This window comes from Hyperolius riggenbachi, chromosome 6, assembly GCF_040937935.1.
Source record: "Hyperolius riggenbachi isolate aHypRig1 chromosome 6, aHypRig1.pri, whole genome shotgun sequence".
Lineage (NCBI taxonomy): Eukaryota > Metazoa > Chordata > Amphibia > Anura > Hyperoliidae > Hyperolius > Hyperolius riggenbachi.
This window is the reverse complement of record NC_090651.1, coordinates 366940880-366962769: the sequence shown is the minus strand read 5'-3', so window position 1 is coordinate 366962769 and position 21890 is coordinate 366940880. Positions and strand designations below refer to the sequence as shown.

The 21890-nt window shown below is 46.9% G+C and overlaps 1 protein-coding gene across 1 annotated transcript in view; it reads left to right on the top strand.

Annotated features, from left to right (window-relative positions):
• The first annotated feature begins 9134 nt into the window (after nt 1-9134).
• NPHS1 (NPHS1 adhesion molecule, nephrin) overlaps nt 9135-21890 on the top strand; it is a 104285-nt gene continuing 91529 nt past the window's right edge. The window contains exons 1-2 of the mRNA XM_068241848.1: nt 9135-9222; nt 15873-15953. Of these exons, the coding sequence (XP_068097949.1) occupies nt 15905-15953 (49 nt within the window). The 5' untranslated portion in view covers nt 9135-9222; nt 15873-15904. The remainder of the gene's footprint in view (nt 9223-15872; nt 15954-21890) is intronic.

The following is a 21890-nucleotide window of genomic DNA, read 5'->3' as shown; positions in this document are numbered from 1 at the left end:
CAATGGACGTTAAGGTAAGTGCCTGTTTTTAATATCAGGAGGTGGGTGCGGACGGCTCTCCCCGGTGCTGGCCACGCTTGGGGAGGTTGCCTGCGCTACCCAGCCTCCCCCTCCGGGGTGCTGCTGTGATTCCTAGGCAGCGAGAGAGCCTTGGACCCGCGGTCCCCCCGGTTGTATAAAAAGGGGGCATTGGGAATCCTCCCCGTGGCGCTCCTGGATAGTGCTAATGTAGCATGAACTAATTCCCGCAGGGCCACCGCTTTGCGGTATTGTTTTTTTGATCCTGCATAGTTTGGCATGCGAATGCAAATGCATATTTGCATGAGCATTGCCTCATGAATAGCCAGTTAGGCCAGATTTGGAAAACCAGACTTGCTAGGGTTAAACCTGGTGTTTGAGCATGCATAAATTTTTCTCATGGAAAGCATTTTTTGCAGTTGTATCCTTTGGAGACAGGTGGTGGATGGCTTGCTCTGGTGGTGTGAGCCCTGGAGTGAGTTGTCTGCGCCTGTCCTTCCCATCCCCCCCCCCCCCTCTGGAGTGTTGTATGTATGTATGTATGTATGTATGTATGTATGTGAGCCAGCCCTGAGCTCTAAAGCTTGGGGTGACCCATGCTTCACTCCTTTCTAATGTGGTGCCCCCCAGTTACTGTGCATGTAGCAGAATGCAATGGATGTTAAGGTAAGTGCCTGTTTTTAATATTGGGAGGTGGGTGCGGACGGCTCTCCCCAGCACTGACCACACTTGGGGGGGGGGGGGGGGCGGCTGCGCCACCTAGCCTTCCCCTCCGGGGTGCCGCTGTGGTTCCCAGGCAGTGAGAGAGCCTGGAACCCCGCGGTCCCCCCGGTTGTATGGGGGCATTGGGAATCCTCCCCGTGGCGCTCCTGGATAGTGATAATGTAGCATGAACTAATTCCCGCAGGGCGGTCGCTTTGCGGTATTGGTTTTTGGACCCTGCATAGTTTGGCATGCGAAAGCAAATTCATATTTGCATGAGCATTTCCTCATGAATAGCCAATTAGGCCGGATTTGCAAAGCCAGACTTGCTAGGGTTAAACTTGGTGTTTGAGCACGCATACATTTTCTCATGGAAAGCCTACTTCTTCTTGCTTCAAGGTTGAGGCACGTACTCTATTAGATAGATAGAAGATGCGGCGTATGCTATGACGCGGGTTGGCTAGTCTAACTAAAAAAGCCAGGAGACTTATCAGTAGTGGGCAAATGCTGCTATCTTGCCTCAGGGCCTGTTCTCACTCGGAAGCACAAAACAAAGCGCTAGTGTTTTGCGCGGGTGATTTTACTGTGATTAACGCTGTAAAAACATTGCACACTCTCATCATTTTTGAGTGATCGCGATCAGCGCTTTTTAGCATTCTAATCGCGATCGCTCCAGAACCACAGTAAAATGCTGCATGTAGTGCATTTTGCGATTGCTGCTAATCGGCGGCAATCGCAGCAGTGAGATCACTGCCATATAGTTTATATTGCGCTTGCGCTTTAAAACAGCTGCACACTTGCCAGCGTTTCTGTGATTAGGAGGTATTGCATGCTGAACTGTGAACCCTGCAATTTGCTATTAACCACAACTAACCAGGTTGCATGTGGACATTATTTGATCGCTGTGCATGAGCTTCGCACTAACATCACTGGTTGCCACTTATGATTGCTTCGCTGAGGATATTTGTTGCCAGTTCCCACCATACCTGCATAGCTCTGCATCTGTACTCTGCCATGTCTGTCGGAAGTGACTCATTATTCTACACCACCAGCCATTGTTTTGATGCATAATATGAAGTATTATCTGGAGATTTGTCTAGGTGTCATTGGGGACTGCGATTGAGTCCACACTTTCTACAGAGTAAATAGACACAGACTTCCTATATGACTGCGATTGAGTCCAATTGATAAACAATCTCTGCTACTTTCTCAACCACAGACATGGTCTGGCTAGCTCTGGATTCCATTTGAAATATGAGGAACTGGATGCTTGTATCTCCTGGCTACATAATTATCACAGCTAATACATCCATAATTCAAAAGTGCTATATTTAACCTAAAGTGCTTTTCTCCTAACCTGGAAAGTTCACATAACTGAGCTCCATATACTATCCGGATGTACCCTGGTGCATATTCTCTTGGAGGACTGCAGCCTCTAAGAGACCAGGGGCTCGATTCACAAAGCGGTGCTAACCCAGTTAGCATGCCTAAAAGACTTTAGGCATGATAACCATTGCACCATGCTGGTGAAAAGCCAGTTTAGGCGTGATAAGTTTAGGTGTGATAAGTTTAGGTGTGATAAGTTTAGGCATGCTAAGTTTAGATAAGTTTAGATCGCTTGCAAAGTCCCGCACGCAAAGCAGCGCCATTAAACTTTATACGAAGTGCACCAGTCTTTGCTAGCGTAAAACTTTTGATCAGCTGTGCACTGCGGTGCTAACGCAGTTGGCGCTTAAACTTAGCATGCCTAAACTTATCACACCTAAACTTATCATGCCTAAACTTATCACACCTAAACTTATCACACCTAAACTTATCATGCCTAAACTGAGTTTAGGCATGATAAAGGGCTTTTCACCAGCGTGCTAACTGTTAGCACCGCTTTGTGAATCAAGCCCCAAGTCTTGGGTGTTGGGCAGTTGGCTCTTTTCAGGGCTTCTTTGTCCCTGTTTTAATAATTTTTATGTTGTATACGTTTCAAGAATATGTATATGTATATGTGTATGTGTGTTTTTTGTATAGCAATTTTGTATAGCATTTCTTCACATTAAAATTATTCTAGCATGCACCCAAGAGTCAGCTGTTCTTCATATGTTTTGCTATTGCATGCTAATCACCCCAGTGAGAACCTATTTTATCTTCATTCATTTCTTACTGGAAGTACTATTTAAAGTGGGACCCCGCAGTTATTTTCACAGATCCCTTTAAGACATGTCATTTGCTAATTTAAAGAGAAACCAAGAATTGAACTTCATCCCAATCAGTAGCTGATACCCCCTTTTACATGAGAAATCTATTCCTTTTCACAAACGGATCATCGGGGGGCTCTGTATGGCTAATATTGTGGTGAAACCCCTCCCACAGTGTGATGTCATGACCATGGTTCTGACATCACACTGTGGGAGCCTTGTTGAATTGTGGCAAACAGCAGCTGCTTCCAACTGCCAAAAAATAAAGCAGCATCTTCTTCCACTGACATCACCTGCCAGCACCATGTGATAAATGTCAGAATGTAATTCAGGGAGAGGAAAGATTTTACAATGGGCAAACATTGACTAAATCATTTATACATAATTATTGTAGAAATGAAGCACTTTTTTATTACATTATTTTCACTGGAGTTCCTCTTTAACGTCATTAGACTATTTTGATCTGCAGCTAGTTATGAATATCTAAGCTGATGGGAAACCCAAATAGAATTTTGTTCCCAACCATGGCTAGCAATAGAGTCGGTCAAATGAGGCGATAATACACAATTGTATGCAAATCTCATACAACTTGGAACAAGTCAAAATCTGCAGAATGTGGCCCAAAGCCAGAATTAGCCAGAATTATTTTAAGTGACTCATTGGATGTAGTAAGCAGTATACCTGCCTTGCAGCACCAGAGCTCCAGGTTCTAAAGCCTGGTACACACTTTCAATCATAATTGGCCAATCATTGACCAATTTTTCCAAGCTCCATGTAGTATGATTTACCAACACAACCTGCATTTGCGTTTTTAACTACTTCCAGACCGACGAAGGTTGAATCTACGTCCAGCAGATGGCACTGTGAGCCGGTCAGGAGCTGTTTTCATTGGCTCCTGGCCCTGTCATCACTGTAAGCCAATCCCATTGGCTTACATTGATTGACAGGGTCAGCAGCCAATGACCGGCGCACAGCGTTCTGCTGTCATAGAGACAGCCTGCGGCGGGGACCGAACGGCGGGAGCGGTGGATTTTTGCTGCGATTCGTCGGGAAGCGGCGTTTTACTGTACCAGCAGTCTCTGGTCCTTAAGGGGGCAGAGGGTGCTGGTCCCGAAGTGGTTAATAATCAGTCTCTTTATCTAAAGGGATCATGATCAATATATTTTTTTCCCAACAGGTCTGTTTCTGGCCATTTTAGTTTCAAAAGTTTTTTGCTGACAAAAAAAGTCATATTCACATCATACAGTCCGCACTGAAATTACAAAAAAATGTCATCGTGTAAAATGTTTCTGGCTATTTTGCTGCCCCAAGTAAGCCCGAAGTGACATGTGACATGTTGAGATAGACATGTGCATGTATGTATGTACAGTGCCTAGCACACAAATAACTATGCTGTGTTCCTTTTTTTCTTTCTCTGTCTGAAAGAGTTAAATATCAGGTATGTAAGTGGCTGACTCAGACAGGAAGTGACTACAGTGTTACCCTCACTGAAAACAAATTCCCCTTTTTATCTCTTTCCTGCTTTCAGAAGCCATTTTCTGCTAGGAAAGTGTTTTGTAGTTGGAATTTCTTATCAGTGAGGGTCACACTGTAGTCACTTCCTGTCTGAGTCAGGACTGAGTCAGCCACTTACATACCTGATATTTAACTCTTTCAGGCAGAGAAAGAAAAAAGGAACACAGCATAGTTATTTGTGTGCTAGGCACTGTACATACACATGTCTATCTCATCATGTCATATGTCACTTCGGGTATCCTTTAAAGAGAGCCCGAGGTTAGATTGACAGGGTTAAAGGGATTCAACTGATCTTAAGGATGGTTCCCTTTATCGGAGGGAGTGACGTAGTTGGGGCCCTCTCACAACTCTGGGCCCCTCTGCAGTTGCAGGGGCTGATCCCCTCTAGTTATGCCCTTGGACAGAAGGATTCAAAAATAGGGACTGCGACTATGATTGCCAAAAGTCAGCAGGGACTTCTGTGTGTGATGCAGCACTGGCATAACTAATGGAAAATATAAAGACACCTATAACAGCTGAAAGCTGCCTAATATGTGTAATATTTCATTATCTTCACACATTACTCATTACATGCCTTGTAGGCAGAGAGATGGAGATCAGAATGTATTCTCACAGAAGCATGCCTTGCATTCATATCATATGTACAGTATATGTCAATGTATTACACATGCAGGGCAGCCATCAGGGGGGGACAACTGACACTGCAGTGAGGGGCCCAGGGCTTCTGGGGGCCCTGGGCCCCTCCAAAGCGATGGAAGGGCCGCATGTGCTGACTGCGGGCCGGAGGCTCACTAAGCAGCACACCGCGTTCCAGCACTGAGAGAAGAGTGACATCACCATGAATGTGGGGAGTAGATGAGTGAGTCCACTACAGCGGACTTTTAATACTGGTGCACCACCTATATCTGGCTACAGGCTACCTATAGTGTGCCACCACCTATGCTGGGGCTCTGGAACCACCTATACCTGGATACCTATACTGGTGCACCACTTATACCTAGCTACCTATACTGGGGCACCTCCTATACTTGGCTACCTGTACTGAGGGCACCACCTGTACCTGGCTACCTATACTGGGGCACCACCTATACTTGGCTACTTACACAGGGGCGCCTATAGCTTGCTACCTATACTGGGGGCACCTGTACCTGGCCAACCTATACTGGTGCACCACCCATACCAGGCTACCTATACTGGGGCAAGTATACCAGGCTACCTATACCGGGTCACCACCTGTGTCAAAGTCATGCACATTTTTCGTCGCAACTAACCTTGCGCATGGACACAGGGGTGGGGTGGCTAGTGGACGGGCATAGCAACCAGTGGGTGGGCCCAGGGAGGGGAGGGCCCAGGCCTGATGATGTGTGAGGGGCCCCAAAATTTCTGATGGCGGCCCTGTACACATGGGTAGCTGCAAAGTACAAAAAGCTAATATCTGACTATACCAGCAATCAGTGGAATTATTATTATGTATTTATATAGCGCCGACATCTTCTGCAGCACTGTACAGAGTATATAGTCATGTCACTGACTGTCCTCAGAGGAGCTCACAATCTAATCCTACCATAGTCATAGTCTAATGTCCTGCCGTATTATTATTATGTATTTATATAGCGCCGACATCTTCTGCAGCACATTACAGAGCACATAGTCATGTCAGTGACTGTCCTCAGAGGAGCTCACAATCTAATCCTACCATAGTCATAGTCTAATGTCCTGCCATATTATTATTATGTATTTATATAGCACTGACATCTTCTGCAGCACTTTACAGAGTACATAGTCATGTCACTGACTGTCCTCAGAGGAACTCACAATCTAATCCTACCACAGTCACAGTCTAATGTCCTACCATATTATTATTATGTATTTATATAGCACTGACATCTCCTGCAGCACATTACACAGTACATAGTCATGTCACTGACTGTCCTCAGAGGAGCTCACAATCTAATCCTACCATAGTCATAGTCTAATGTCCTACCATATTATTATTATGTATTTATATAGCGCCAACATCTTTCACAGCGCTGTTTTAAGTATATATTGTCTCAGGGCCAGGCCAAGGCAAGAAAGACTCCAGCCTCAGGGTGCAGTGTAGGAGGGGGCGCAGGGCCGGGCTGAGGCAGAGGCGAGAGAGGCTCTAGCCTCAGGGCGCAGTGTAGGAGGGGGCGCAGGGCTGGGCTGAGGCAGAGGCGAGAGAGGCTCCAGCCTCAGGGTGCAGTTGTCTTGATACTTAACTGTCCCTCACAAGGGCTCATAATCTATCCTCACAGGTGCTCACAATCTAGTCCCTACCATAGTCATATATCTATATATGTATCGTGTAGTATATGTATTGCATTCTAGGGCCAAATTAGGAGCAGGGAGCCAATAAACTTATCTGTATGCTTTTGGAATGTAAGAGGAAACCGGAGTGCCCGGAGGAAACCTACGCAGACACAGGGAGAACATACAAACTCAGTGCAGATAGTGGGGTTTGATCCGGGGACCCAGCGATGCAAGGCAAGAGTGCTTACTACTATGCCACCATGCTGCCCTTAATCCAGGCAGCCCTGGTCATGCAGGGGACAGCTGTGTCATGTGTGGTGTGGAGGAGGATATTGTAATAATAATGCTGGGACAGTCCTGGATATGCTGAATAGACTGACTCCCACTGACAGCCAGAGAGAGGAGAGACAGCTGAGACACTCAGAGGGGTCTGAGGCAGAGTAACAGCAAGGAGAGAGAGAGAGCTGGCAGACTGTGAGGAGACTGCGAGAGAGCAGAGAGTGAGCTGGGAGACTGAGAGGGGACTGTGAGAGAGGGGAGACATCTGAGAGATTTAGTGGGTGGCTGAATGAGAGAGAGATTGACATTTGGCGAACTCAGAGAGGGGACTGAGGGTAAAAGGGAGCGGTGAAAGAAGAGAGAGATGGGGAACACAAGGGTACTAAGAGAGAGAGTCAGCTGGGTAACACTAGGCCACAGAGAGAAAGAGACAGCTGAGGAATACTAGGCCACAGAGAGAGAGACAGCTGGAGAAAACTAGGCGAGAGAGAGAGAGAGAGAGAGAGAGAGAGAGAGAGAGAGAGAGAGAGAGAGGGAGAGAGCTAGGGAACACTAGGCGAGAGAGAGGGACAGAGAGAGAGAGGGAGAGAGAGAGAGAGAGAGAGCTGGGTAACACTAGGCCAGAGAGGGAGAGAGAGAGCTGGGGAACACTAGGCCAGGGGGAGAGAAGCAGAGACAGCTGGGGAACACTAGGCCAGAGAGAGAGAGAGAGAGCTGGGGAACACTAGGCCAGAGAGCGAGAGAGAAGCAGAGACAACTGGGGAACACTAGGCCAGATAGAGAGAGAGAGCTGGGGAACACTAGGCCAGAGAAAGAGAAGCAGAGACAGCTGGGGAACACTAGGCCAGAGAGAAAGAAGCAGAGACAGCTGGGGAACACTAGGCCAGAGAGAGCAGAGCAGGGACAAGGTCCTCCAGCACCCAAGGCTGAGACACCAAAGTGCGCCCCTCCATCCCTCCCACCCCAGCTGTCACACACTGATTGCTATTAGACTAAGAGGCGCCAAAGGGCCCACAACCTCCCCAACACCTTAATATCTAGTTATCTGGCTTGCAGTCACTGCTATGTATCCCCTTTTCTTATTTCTTTCTGCTTCATACACAATTAGGAATGACAGCTGAATGAATTGTGCGCCCCCTCCTACACTGCGCCCTGAGGCTGGAGCCTCTCCAGCCTATGCCTCGGCCCGGCCCTGAGAGAGAGAGAGAGAGAGAGAGAGAGAGCTGGGGAACACTAGGCCAGAGAGAGAGAGAGAAGCAGAGACAGCTGGGGAACACTAGGCCAGAGAGAGAGAGAGAGCTGGGGAACACTAGGCCAGAGAGAGAGAGAGAAGCAGAGACAGCTGGGGAACACTAGGCCAGAGAGAGAGAGAGAAGCAGAGACAGCTGGGGAACACTAGGCCAGAGAGAGAGAGAGAGAGCTGGGGAACACTAGGCCAGAGAGAGAGAGAGAGAGAGCTGGGGAACACTAGGCCATAGAGAGAGAAGCAGAGACAGCTGGGGAACACTAGGCCAGAAAGAGAGAGAAGCAGAGACAGCTGGGGAACACTAGGCCAGAAAGAGAGAGAAGCAGAGACAGCTGGGGAACACTAGGCCATAGAGAGAGAGAGAGAGAGAGAGAGAGCTGGGGAACACTAGGCCAGGGAGAGAGAAGCAGAGACAGCTGGGGAACACTAGGCCAGAAAGAGAGAGAGAGAGAGGGAGAGCTGGGGAACACTAGGCCAGGGAGAGAGCGAGAGAAAGCTGGTGAGGAGAGAGACAACTAAGCTATACAGAGAGGAGAGAGTTGCAGAGAGGTAAAGCATTGGAGAGAGTGGAACAGAGAGACAGTCAGGTAGAGAAGGAAGGAGACAGCCTCGGTATCAGGAGGTGACACCGGGAGGAGGGGGGTCGCAGCATCACTTTGCAGTCAGGTAGAGGAGGAAGGAGACAGTCTCGGTATCAGGAGGTGACACCGGGAGGAGGGGGGTCGCAGCATCACTTTGCAGTCAGGTAGAGGAGGAAGGAGACAGTCTTGGTATCAGGAGGTGACACCGAGAGGAGGGGGGGTCGCAGCATCACTTTGCAGTCAGGTAGAGGAGGAAGGAGACAGCCTCGGTATCAGGAGGTGACACCGGGAGGAGGGAGGTCGCAGCATCACTCTGCAGACAGTTTGTGGTGGAGCTGTGAATCCTGCGTGGTGTGACAGTGAAGATGTTTCCATCCAGTCTCTGCAGATAGAGGAGTCAGGATTCTGCTGCACAGGGCAGGTAAGTGACCTTTCAATTCTCTCTGATAGGCCCAATGCACACCAATAACCGCTAGCAGATCCGCAAAACGCTAGAGGTTTTTGAAGCAGATTTCAGAGTGATTCTAGGCATGATTAGAGAGGTTTTCTAAACATGCTAGCGTTTTTGGAGCGTTTTTTGTGTAGCAGATTTCACATATTGTTCCAGTAAAGCTGTTACTGAACAGCTTCTGTAACAAAAACGCCTGGAAAACTGCTCTGATCTAGTATTTTTCAGAGCGGTTTTCCACTTTCCTATACTTTAACATTGAGGCAGAAACACCTCAGAAATCTAAAAAATGCTGCAGCCCCCGAGTTTGCGTTTGTGGAAAAACCGAACCGCTCTGGTGTGCACCAGCCCATTCACTTTCATTAGCCAAGCGGTTTTCCCCCTGCAAGTGTTTTAAAACACTCCAGAACCGCTCTGGTGTTCATCTGCCCACAGAGCTGGATAATCTCCCTGTTATGTAGTGTGTCTGTCCTCTGTCTGCACGATCCCTTAGAGCGCAGTATAATGTGTGTGGGGTCCCTGCTCCCCTCCTGCTATCCAGAGCACACGCAGGTGGGATACAGGAATACAGGAATCACTCTTCAGGCTGACAAATCTGCATTATTTACGCTCCCTAAATTCCCTCATATGTTTGTGCCTCAGCCTCACCAAAGAAAAAAGGAGTAATTATGGCGAAAGGAAGTTAAAACAATGCTTTTAGTGATGGGAAAAATTTGGCATAATCACAATTTTACATTGTAATTCACAATTACAATGCAAATTGGTAATGTGAAATTTTCTTGTAAAATTGTAATTAATTTTGTTTGTAAATGTAATCAGGAACTGTAATTTTGTCATTTTCGCGCCGATTTGAGCAGTTATTAGCAAGCACCCATACATGCTATCATCACCAAAATTACTTTAAATAGGGGCTGAAAGGCAAAAAATATTTTCAAAAAGATCTTGTAGTTTTTGAGAAAATCGATTTTTAAAATAAAAAATGTTTTTTAACCACTTCAGCCTACAGTGTTGTTTCACCTTAAAGAGACTCCGTAACAAAAATTTCATCCGGTTTTCTTCCATCCTACAAGTTCCAAAATCTATTCTAATGTGTTCTGGCTTACTGCAGCACGTTCTACTATCACCATCTCTGTTATAAATCAACTTATCTCTCTCTTGTCAGACTTGTCAGCTGGTGTCTGGAAGGCTGCCAAGTTCTTCAGTGTTGTGGTTCTGCTATGAACTCCCCTCTCTGCACACTGCCTGTGTATTATTTAGATTAGGGCAGCTTCTCTCTTCTCTCTTATCTTTTACAAGCTGGATAAATCCTCCTCTGAGCTGGCTGGGCTTTCACATACTGAGGAATTACATACAGGCACAGCTGTCTGCACTCTGCAGGAAGAAACAGCCTGACACTTCAGTGGAAGATAGCTGCAGGGGGAAAGAAACACACAAATGATCTCTTGAGATTCAAAAGGAAGGGTGTATACAGCCAGCCTGCTTGTGTATGGATATATTTTCTATGTGTGGACATACTGTACATCAACCTACTTCCTGTTTAGATGGCCATTTTGTTTGTTTATAAACAAACTTTTTAAAACTGTTTTTAACCACTTTTAATGCAGCGGGGAGCGGCGAAATTGTGACAGAGGGTAATAGGAGATGTCCCCTAACGCACTGTTATGTTTACTTTTGTGCGATTTTAACAATACAGATTCTCTTTAAGCATCCGAGCAACTTTCACCTCACATTCATTTGCCTATAACTTTATCACTACTTATCACACTGAAATGATCTATATCTTGTTTTTTCCGCCACTAATTAGGCTTTCTTTGGGTGGTGCATTTTGCTAAGAATTATTTTATTCTAAATCCATTTTAACAGGAAGATTAAAGAAAACCTGCACTGAAAAAAGTTCCCCTGGGGGGTACTCACCTCAGTAGGGGAAAGCCTCTGGACCCTATCGAGGCTTCCCCCGTCCTCCTGTGTCCCACGGCGGTCTCGCTGCAGCCCCCGGAACGCACAGCCGACAATTTGTCACACTGTGCAATATTTACCTCCCCTGGCTCCAGCGGGGGCGCTCTTCCCACGGAGATAGGCGAAAATAGCCGATCTCTGTCGGGTCCGCTCTACTGTGCAGGCGCAGGAGACTTGCACCTGCGCAGTAGAGTGGCCCGACGGAGATCGGCTATTTTCGCCTATATCCGTGCAGAGAGCGGATACTGCGCCTGCGCTGGAGACAGGAAGGTAAATATTTACATCACCGCTGCTCCGGGAGGATTTTTGCTGCCGCCGTGAGACCGAGGAGGACGGAGGAAGCCTCAATAGGATCTGGAGGTTTCCCCCATCCGAGGTGATTGCCCCCCAGGGGAGTTTTTTTAGTTACAGAAATGGAAAAAATTCATTATTTCTCAGTTTTTGGCCATTTTAGTTTGAAATTAATATATGCTACTGTAACAAAAACTCGTGTATTTTATGTGCCCATTTCCCGGTTATTACGCCATTTAAATTATGTCCCTATCATAATGTATGGCGCCAATATTTTATTTGGAAATAAAGGTATATTTTTAAATTTACGTCCAACACTATTTACAAGCTTATAATTAAAAAAATATAGTAATATACTCTCTTGACATGGATATTAAAAAAGTTCAGACCCTTAGGTAACTATTTATTTATTTTTTAATTGTAATTTTTTTTTTTTAATTAAACATTTTTTTGGGGTAATTTTTGGTGTGGGAGGTTAACAGTTAATTTTAGATGTAATAATATGTGTTTATTTACTAAAAAATGTATGTGGATGTAGTTTTACTATTTGGCCACAAGTTGGCCACAGTGAAAAAAACATTTTTTGTCCTGGAAGTGAACGCTCTCGCTTCCAGTAACCATAAAGAGGACAGGAAACTTTTTTTTTGCGCAGAAAGACCGCGGGCTCTGATAAGAGGCAGTCGTTTATTTCTGCCAGGGACTTAGATTAATGAATGGGAAGCATGTTCCCATTCATTGATCTCGGGGCTAACGGAAGGTGGCGGGAGCGCGCGCGGCAGCAGGGCAGGCTATCTGCAGGGATATATCCATCCAGATAGACCTAAGTAGATTAACTGTTGTTGTTCTGAGTATAAAAACCATTTCCCTTTGCATTTTTTTAACCTACCTAGCAATTTTGGTGATAATAGCATGTATAGAGGCTTTGCTAACAACCGCTAAAATCGGCACAAAATTACGCAAAAATGACACAAAATTACAAATGGATTACGCAAAATCAGTTGAATGTCCAAATCATAATTACGTATGGCCATGATTACGAAAATATATGCAAAACTTTGCATAACCAGAATTGGCAGATAACACTTGCCACTAATTGCTTTGAGGGCATATTCACAGTGGGATGTAGCGGTTTAACCTCCTTAGCGGTATGGACGCGTTATTACGTCCATTACCGCCGGAGGACGCTGCTCAGGCCTCGCTGGGCCGATTTTCATAATTGTTTTTTTAAAACACGCAGCAAGCACTTTGCTTGCTGCGTGTTGTATACGATCGCAGCCACTCGCCGCCGATGCTACGCTACCCGCCACGTAAGGGCCCCCCCCCTCCCGAGACCCCTGCGCAGCCTGGCCAATCAGTGCCAGGCAGCGCTGAGGGGTGGATTGGGACTCCCAATGACGTCGATGACGTCATCACGATCGTCGCCATGGCGACAGGGGAAGCCCTAAAGGAAATCCCGGTCAGAACGGCGGCGATTGGAGGGGTGGGAGGGATGCGGAAGGGAGGGGGGCATCATGTAGCTAGCGCTAGGCTAGCTACATGATTGAAAAAAAAATATTAAAAAAATAGCGCTGCGCTGCCCCCTGGCGATCTTTAATAGAACACCAGGGAGGTTAATGCGACATTCGCAATGTGTCTGCGCTTAGAGGTAACGCACTGTAGGCAGTGAGTTGCCGCAACGCATCATTTTCATAGCATTGCGGTGCGATAAGCTCCGTTATAAGACTTTATAAAGCAGCTCCGCAATGTGGCGCTGTGAATGCGACCTCGCTCTCATACAGGTCTGTGTACACCCCCGAGATAGATATATCATACTAGTAACTGAACTAAATAGCAAACCACTGACACTGGGTAACCTTTCTGCACTCAATCAGAACCATGCACATGATGCACAAATATACTAAAGAGGTTCTGTCTGCTGCACGTAAAATGCACAAAGGATCCTTACTTACAGTGGGAGACATCAATACAATTGTACAGGGGCGTAACTAGAAATCACCCCCCCTGCAAAACTTTGAATGGGACCTCCTCCCGGCTCCCCCTGCACACTGAATAGGGACTGTCTACAATGATACAAGGTCGACTGGCACACCATGTCAATTCTCCAAGCAAGTTTATTGTTTGCACAGCATGACAATTGTTTCGGGGCCGCGGAGGGTCCCCTTCATCAGATAAAGTGCAGACAGTGTCTGCACTTTATCTGATGAAGGGGACCCTCCGCGGCCCCGAACAATTGTCATGCTGTGTAGAGTTGGGCCGAACCTCTGATTTTAGGTTCGCGAACCGGGTTCGCGAACTTCCGCGGAAGGTTCGGTTCGCGTTAAAGTTCGCGAACCGCAATAGACTTCAATGGGGATGCGAACTTTGAAAAAAAAATTATGCTGGCCACAAAAGTGATGGAAAAGATGTTTCAAGGGGTCTAACACCTGGAGGGGGGCATGGCGGAGTGGGATACATGCCAAAAGTCCCGGGGAAAAATCTGGATTTGACGCAAAGCAGCGTTTTAAGGACAGAAATCATATTGAATGCTAAATGACAGGCCTAAAGTGCTTTAAAACATCTTGCATGTGTATACATCAATCAGGTAGTGTAATTAAGGTACTGCTTCACACTGACACACCAAACTGTTCACTGAACAGAACAGGTATGCAGTGGCGGGTTCACTGAACAGAACAGGTATGCAGTGGCGGGTTCACTAAACAGGTATACAGTGGCGGGTCCACTGAACAGAACAGGTATGCAGTGGTGGGTTCACAGAACAGGTATGCAGTGGTGGGTTCACAGAACAGGTATGCAGTGGCAGGATCACTGAACAGGTATGCAGTGGTGGGTGGGTTCACAGAACAGGTATGCAGTGGCAGGATCACTGAACAGGTATGCAGTGGTGGGTGGGTTCACAGAACAGGTATGCAGTGGTGGGTTCACAGAACAGGTATGCAGTGGCAGGATCACTGAACAGGTATGCAGTGGTGGGTGGGTTCACAGAACAGGTATGCAGTGGCAGGATCACTGAACAGGTATGCAGTGGTGGGTGGGTTCACAGAACAGGTATGCAGTGGCAGGATCACTGAACAGGTATGCAGCCAGGAAAAGCTAAGCCTAACTAATCTTTCCCTATGAGAGACAGACAGCAGCTCGCCCTACTCTCTCTAATGCAGGCACACGAGTGGCCGTAATGGCCGCCGCTGCCTGCCTTATATAAGGGGGGTGGGGCTCCAGGGGCTAGTGTAGCCTAATTGGCTACACTGGGCCTGCTGACTGTGATGTAGAGGGTCAAAGTTGACCCTCATGGTGCATTGTGGGGCGAACCGAACTTCCGGAAACGTTCGCCTGCAGGAGGCGAACGCGAACCACCGAAGTTCGCCGGGAACCGTTCGCCGGCGAACCGTTCGGCCCATCTCTAATGCTGTGCAAACAATAAACTTGCTTGGAGAATTGACATGGTGTGCCTGTCGACCTTGTATCATTGAAATTGGATTGATGTTGACTTCGCATCGAGACTGAGCACCCAGACTACACACGGTAAGGTGTGCCAATCTTAAACCTGAAATCGCATAGGGACTGTCTACAAATCCTTGTCTACAAAACTTTGTATGATTTGTTATCAGTGGCTGAGCAGATGCAGTCATTAGAACAATTGTGCAGAGAGCAGAAAGCTTTTTCTCTCCTTGCCCTTAGTTGTCAGTCTCTCAGGATGGGGCCCCCTGTGGCTTCTGGGCCCCCTGCAGCTGCATCCCTTGCAGGGTCTATTGTTACGCCCCTGCAACTGTAGATGTAGTAGTTGACGCCACTGATAAAAAGCGAATAAACCACTCTGGGCTTTTAAGGCAGATTAGTGAAAGTGCATGCGTTTTATGTGCGTTTGGAGTGCATATTTTCACAACCGATCATTAATCTCCATAGCAACATCACATCACTGTAACTACACAGGAAACAGGAAGAAGCATGCTAGATGGCAAAACGGGGGCATCTTTCGCATTAAAGAATTCGCATTCATTGATCTTCATTACATGCAAATCGCATGCAAAAGAAGGCGTGGTGCAGAAGGCTGCACGCAGTGGAAATGAGCCCTAAGTTGTACCACGTCCTGGAGAGGGGTTAAGGGGATAAAGGCAGCCTAATACTGCTGTATGGGGGTTGCACAAACACCTTATACTGCTATCGGGGGAGGGGGGAGAACACCTAATACTGCTACATGTGAGAGAAGTCAGCACAAAGGCCACCTAATAGAGCTAACTGGGGGATAGGGCTAGGGGGCCCCCTATTCAATTTTGCCCAGGGCCCATGTAACCTAAAATTGACTCTGACCATTGTCGCTTAAACTGTTTCATTTTTAAGGTTTGTTACTGATGTGAGATTCTATAATTCTGTTTTTGCAGGTTTCAGGTCACAGGACAGCTCACAGGACAACATGGCTTCGGTGACTGTCCTCCTGACTATCTGCATTGGCCTGCTCAGAGGTTAGTAAGGGGCGGTGTTTGAAAACTGATGTGGGGAAGGGGCAGCACATGGCATTGGAACTTTTCAGCAGCTGGAAATATTTTATTATTAATTTTATGTATTTATATAGCACTGACATCTTCTGCAGCGCTTTACAGAGTACATAGTCATGTCACTGACTGTCCTCAGAGGAGCTTAAAGTCTAATCCTACTATAGTCATAGATGTCATGATATCGCAGCTAGTTATGATGTTGGGATAATACAGAAGCCATATTTTCCCATTTTTATGTCTGCTGTGTATTCTGTCGGATGTGTATGTATGCCAGTCTGCCAGCGGGCTTCATGGAGTTCCTTATGTAAATGTAAATTAACTCTGCAAAGCAGGAGACGCTACCATTGTCTGCATTTGAACAGATCAATTACGTTGGATAGGCAAATGAACCTAGACATTCAATTAGGGACTGTCTACCTAGCCTCTGATTAAAAGATGGCTAATTAGTCAATAGCCAGTCAGGTCCTTATCTTTGATCTGCTATGAAATACTGTCTCATATATGTACTTTGCTTTCTCACCTGTAACTTGTAGTACAGAAGTCTAGAGTGCCATAACAAGGAAACAGGTAATTACATAACAACCTCCGCTTTTGTCCTGCATCCTGAAAAGGTGTTGCATTGCTTTGAACCTTGTATTCATGTAAACAGCTACCTGTTGACCAAATATACAATCCGGACTCATTGAGTCTGGACAGTGGGAAGCTAAAACAGGAAAGCTGTGTGAAGTTGCATATCACAGAAAGGATATGACACACGTCACACCTGGGGAAATTGCATTTGTTTTGGGACTGAACATTAAATACCCCCGGTCCAAACATCGGACTTTATAAGTGGCCTAGGATCGTCACAACTTGTAGTTCTTTAGAGAAAGCAAACCGCTAGGACTAACCTGGTTCCTGACCAGAAGCTGCGTTCTCCCGCAAACAACGCTCAGATCTATATGCCGGTAACGTTTATTCCCATTTTATTTTAAGCAAACTGTCCTGTCGTGTATATTTGTAACTTTTATTTTGCACTTTTTACTTTGTTTTTTGTAAATCTTGTGTATATATTATTTTCTGCATTGTTCCACTTTTTTCTGGAATATTAAATCGTTATTTAATAACTTTGACTTCTGCTGTACTAAGCCAACGCTCATAGCCTAGAGAGACTGCAGTGTAATTTATGTTACAAATTTAGTGCCTGATTGTGCCTTGCTACTGTACGATTGTACTGTGTGTGTGTGTGCGTTGCGTTCCCTTATTCGGCCTAAAGCGCAAAGCTGACCCGAATACGAAAACGCGGATTGCGTACAGATCACTCGACAACAGAGTGGGAATCGTGGAAGTGTCTAGCGGCAGCTAGTGGTGGCAGTGAGAAGTGCTTTGAGGGGCGACAGCCTTGTTGTAGCTTGACTAAGGCTGCTTCCCTCTCGATCTGGTCAAACCCGCAGTCGGGAACCGTATCTGCAGGCTTGCCGCGGGGCCGGTTCCTGACAATAGCCTAATGTTCTATCATATTATTATTATGTATTTACTGTATATACTCGAGTATAAGTCTAGAAATGTAGGTACAACTCACTTAATAAAAGTATAGGGGTCGGCTTATACACGAGTCACTGACAACACTGAGCACACTGAGTAATGTGTGCTATTAGTGATAGTGACATTCACATTTGCAGCAATGTACCCAGTGGTAAGTTACGCTTTGATGATAAAGAAAATGCCAAGAAAGCAGAGGTCTGAAAATAGGGGCAGAGGGAAATACTGGGCTGCAGGAGATTGGGGGGGGGGGGGGGGGAGTGAATATTTGCAGCATTTGGGCCCTGGAGGAGGTATTGGCTGCATTTAAGGTAGAGGAGGAGTTAATGGCTGCAATACTGTATGCAGTGCAGACATTAAACCCTCCTGGTCCCCAAATGCAGCCATTAACTTTACTGGGTAGACTTATACTTCAGCCAGTAAAAAATTCCAGCTTAAAGGGACTCCGAGCAGTGCAGAAACTATGGAAAGATGCACATCATTTTAAAGCTCTCTTTCTCCTCTTTCCAATGATATATAAACCGCCACCCTACGCCTTTTAGTTTTCGCTATTTTCGCGATTGAATTTGCCACGGCTGCGATTTCGATCGCGAAAATAGAGAAAACTAAAAGGCGTAGGGCAATGATTTAGGTGTCGTCAGAAAGAGGAGAAAGATAGCTTTAAAATGATATCCATCAAGCCATAGTTATATTGTATTACACAGGGCGACTTTTTGTCAAAGTCAGCAGCTGCATTCAGCAGAATGGAGCTGCTGACACTGGGGAAAGTGTCGTCCTGTGTAATACAATATAACTATGGCTTGATGGATATCATTTTAAAGCTCTCTTTCTCCTCTTTCTGACGACACCTAAATCGTTGCCCTACACCTTTTAGTTTTCTCTATTTTCGCGATCGAAATCGTGGCCGCGGCAATTTCAATCGCGAAAATAGCGAAAACTAAAAGACGTAGGGTGGTGGTTTATATATCATTGGAAAGAGGAGAAAGAGAGCTTTAAAATGATGTGCATCTTTCCATAGTTTCTGCACTGCTCGGAGTCCCTTTAAGAGGGTTGAATATTGGAGTCGACTTATACACAAGGTTGACTAGCACTGACATCTTTTGCAGCATTTTACAGAGTACATAATCATGTTTTTTTCTCCATTAACCTCCCTGGCGGAAGGCACCGCTCAGGCCCCGCTGGGCCGATTTGCATAATTTTTTTTTTGCTACACGCAGCTAGCACTTTGCTAGATACGTGTGCAATGCCATCGCCACCGCTACCCGCCGATCCGCCGCTATTCGTCGCGCCGCGGCCGCCACCCCCCCCCCCAGGCCCCGTGCGCTGCCTGGCCAATCGACACCAGGCAGCGCTGTGGGGTGGATCGGAGTCCCCTTTGACGTCGATGACGTCGGTGACATCACGGGGGAAGCCCTCCAGGAGATCCCGTTCTTTGAACGAGATCTCCTTATCTCCGATCGCCTGAGGCGATCGGAGGGGCTGGGGTGATGCCGCTGAGCAGCCTTGTCTCGCTACATGAAAAAGAAATTTAAAAAAAAAAAAAAATTTGCTGCCCCCTGGCGGATTTTTAGCAAACCGCCAGGAGGGTTAAGGCCACCATGCTGTGTCTGATCTTTTAGAACAGAGGGGAAATTCTGAGTTTAGTTCCACTTAAAATCTTGTGCAGCTGGTAACTTGTGGAGGGAATTCTTGTTAAAGAGTATAAATTATAGATATTATTCCTGTTGAGAGCTGAATCCAATGACCTTTCCTAGAGTTCAAGGAATAAAAATCTTTGCACTTCTCCCCAGCGAGGTACAATGGCTTCTTGTGTTTTCTCACCTTATGTGTCCAACGTGTCAAACATCTGTCAAGCAAAAAAACAAACGAAAAAAAGTACCAAAAAATGTGACAAAAGCTCTACCCTGGTGACATCTCTGAAGAGTGATGTAGTTTGGATGCTTTCTTTCTCTTTTTTGCTTGTATGATGCTGTAAACATATTTTTTAGGGGGAAAAAAAGAAAAGCTGCAAGACCCCATGAGATGCATTTTGTACATCAAGGCTTAAAGGGAACCCAAGGTGTGAGACTTATGGAGGCTGCCATATTTTTTCCCTTTTAAACAATACCAGTTGCCCTGCAGATCTACTTGGCTGCAGTAGTGTCTGAACCACACCAGAAACAAGCATGCAGCTAATCTAGTCAGATCTGACAATAATGTCAGAAACACCTGATCTGCTGCATGCTTGTTCAGGGTCTATGGCTGAAAGTATTAGAGGCAGAGGATCAGCAGGGCTGCCAGGCAACTGGTATTGCTTAAAAGGAAATAAATATGGCAGCCTCCATGTCCCTCTCGCTACAGTTATTAACACAAATTTCTGGCGTTTTCTTCTGAAAACAAACCACTGTGCCATTTTCAGCACACAAAAGGCTAAATGTCTGCCTCTGCCTTAAACGCCTCAGTACCAACAGTCTGGCTCACAGACATCACGCCGCACTGACCCGTCGCTTACACTGCTTGCGCCGCTCTCCTGCCGCTGAAGCATACTCACCTTGCTGTTCATACGACAGCAGAGCTAAGTAAGTCGGTCAGGAGACGATTTAATTGGCTCCTGACCGTGTAATCACTGTGAGCCAATGTGATCTCATCAGTGCATGGCATAGATTGATGTTGCTTTTTTTTGGAGCAGTATTCGAGAATACAGATGTCCATTTCTTTCTGTATTCCTATCACTTCAGGTTCCCTTTAAAGCAGGGGTAGGGAACCTATGTATGGCTCGGGAGCCAGATGTGGCTCTTTGGATGGCTACATATGGCTCACAGACAAATCAGTAGGGGTTGATTCACTAAGCTACACTGCTCAAGCAGCACAGCTTAGTGTGGTAGCACAAGTAACATTTTCAGAGTAGGCACACTACTGCTGTCGCATGCACTACTAACTTACTCACGCTTCCCCCAAAGCTGCTCCAACTGTCCCACTCTGGGCCCTGTCAGGTCCAGTGACTTTGTAGGATGAGATCCCTGCACTTTGATTGGCCCAATAGGCTGTCTGTTACTTGACGTGCAGCCTACTGGGCCAAAGTGCAGGGATCTTGACCTACAAAGTGAATTAACCCCCAAGTCAGCAAGCAAATTGTACAAGCTGTTAAGGCAGCCATACACTGGTCGATGTGCCATCAGATCGACCAGCTGACAGATCCCTATCTGATCGAATCTGATCAGAGAGGGATCGTATGGCTGCCTTTCCTGCAAACAGATTGTGAATCGATTTCAGCCTGAAACCGATCACAATCTGTTGTGGTGGTGCTGCCGCCGCTCCCCCCGCCGGTATACATTACCTGAGGCTGGCTCCCGGGCGTGATGTCCCCGTCATGTGGCACCTCCGGCTCCGGCATCCGCATAGAACTTAAGCTATCACACCAGTGACAGCGGAAGTTCAAATAGAGCGCCCTCTAGTTGTACTTCCGCTGTCACTGGCATGACAGCGGAAGTTATACGAGGATGCCGGAGGTGCCATGACGGGAGCAGTGACGGACGGGATGCCCGGGAGCCAGCCTCAGGTAATGTATACCTGATCGGATCGGCCGCCGCTAGCGACGCGCTCCCTACCCGCGGGCGATCGAGGGTAATTTCCCGCACGGCGCGATCGACGGACCGATCCGATTTCGGGAGGAAATCGGATCGGCGGGTGCGTGTTGCGCGAACGATTGGCAGCAGATTCGATCCCAGTGATCGAATCTGCTGTCGAAACTGCCGCAAATCGGGCCAGTGTATGGCCACCTTTAGTCGGTATTTCTCCTGTCTGGCTCTCATGGACATTGCTAATGTTGCTGAAAGAGAAAGAGAAAGAGAAGCTGAAGACGTGTCTGACACTTCCGCTGCTCGGAATATGAACTGTATACACATCCCCATGGCAACAGGGACGTGAGCCCTCTGCTGCGCATGCGCACTGTGTCAGTTTGAAACATATTGTATGGCTCCCACAGAATTACATTTTAAAATCTGTGGCGTTTATGGCTCTCTCTGCCAAACATGTTCCTGACCCCTGGTTTAAAGGGATGGCCCAGGGCCCTTTCTGTTGTGGATGCCAACCTCGCCAGGTTGGCATCTCCTGCGCTTGTGCGAGCTCGCTGCTCGTGATTGCGCTCATGTGGTCTAGAGCATTCTGCGCAGGCGTAGTAGTTCTGCGCCTGTGCCGAACACTCCAGGCCATATGAGCGAAATCACTAGCAGCACGGCCGCGCGGATGCACAGTAAATGTCGTTCGGCAGCTGTAACGGAGGGGACCCTGGGCCAGCGGCTGGAAGCAGAGCTGTGGCAAGGGACACATAGGCTGCCAGGGGCTGGAGGCAGCCCCGGGTAAGTAGATCTTTTTTCTCTCCTCGCATCTGTCCTTTAAGTCTTT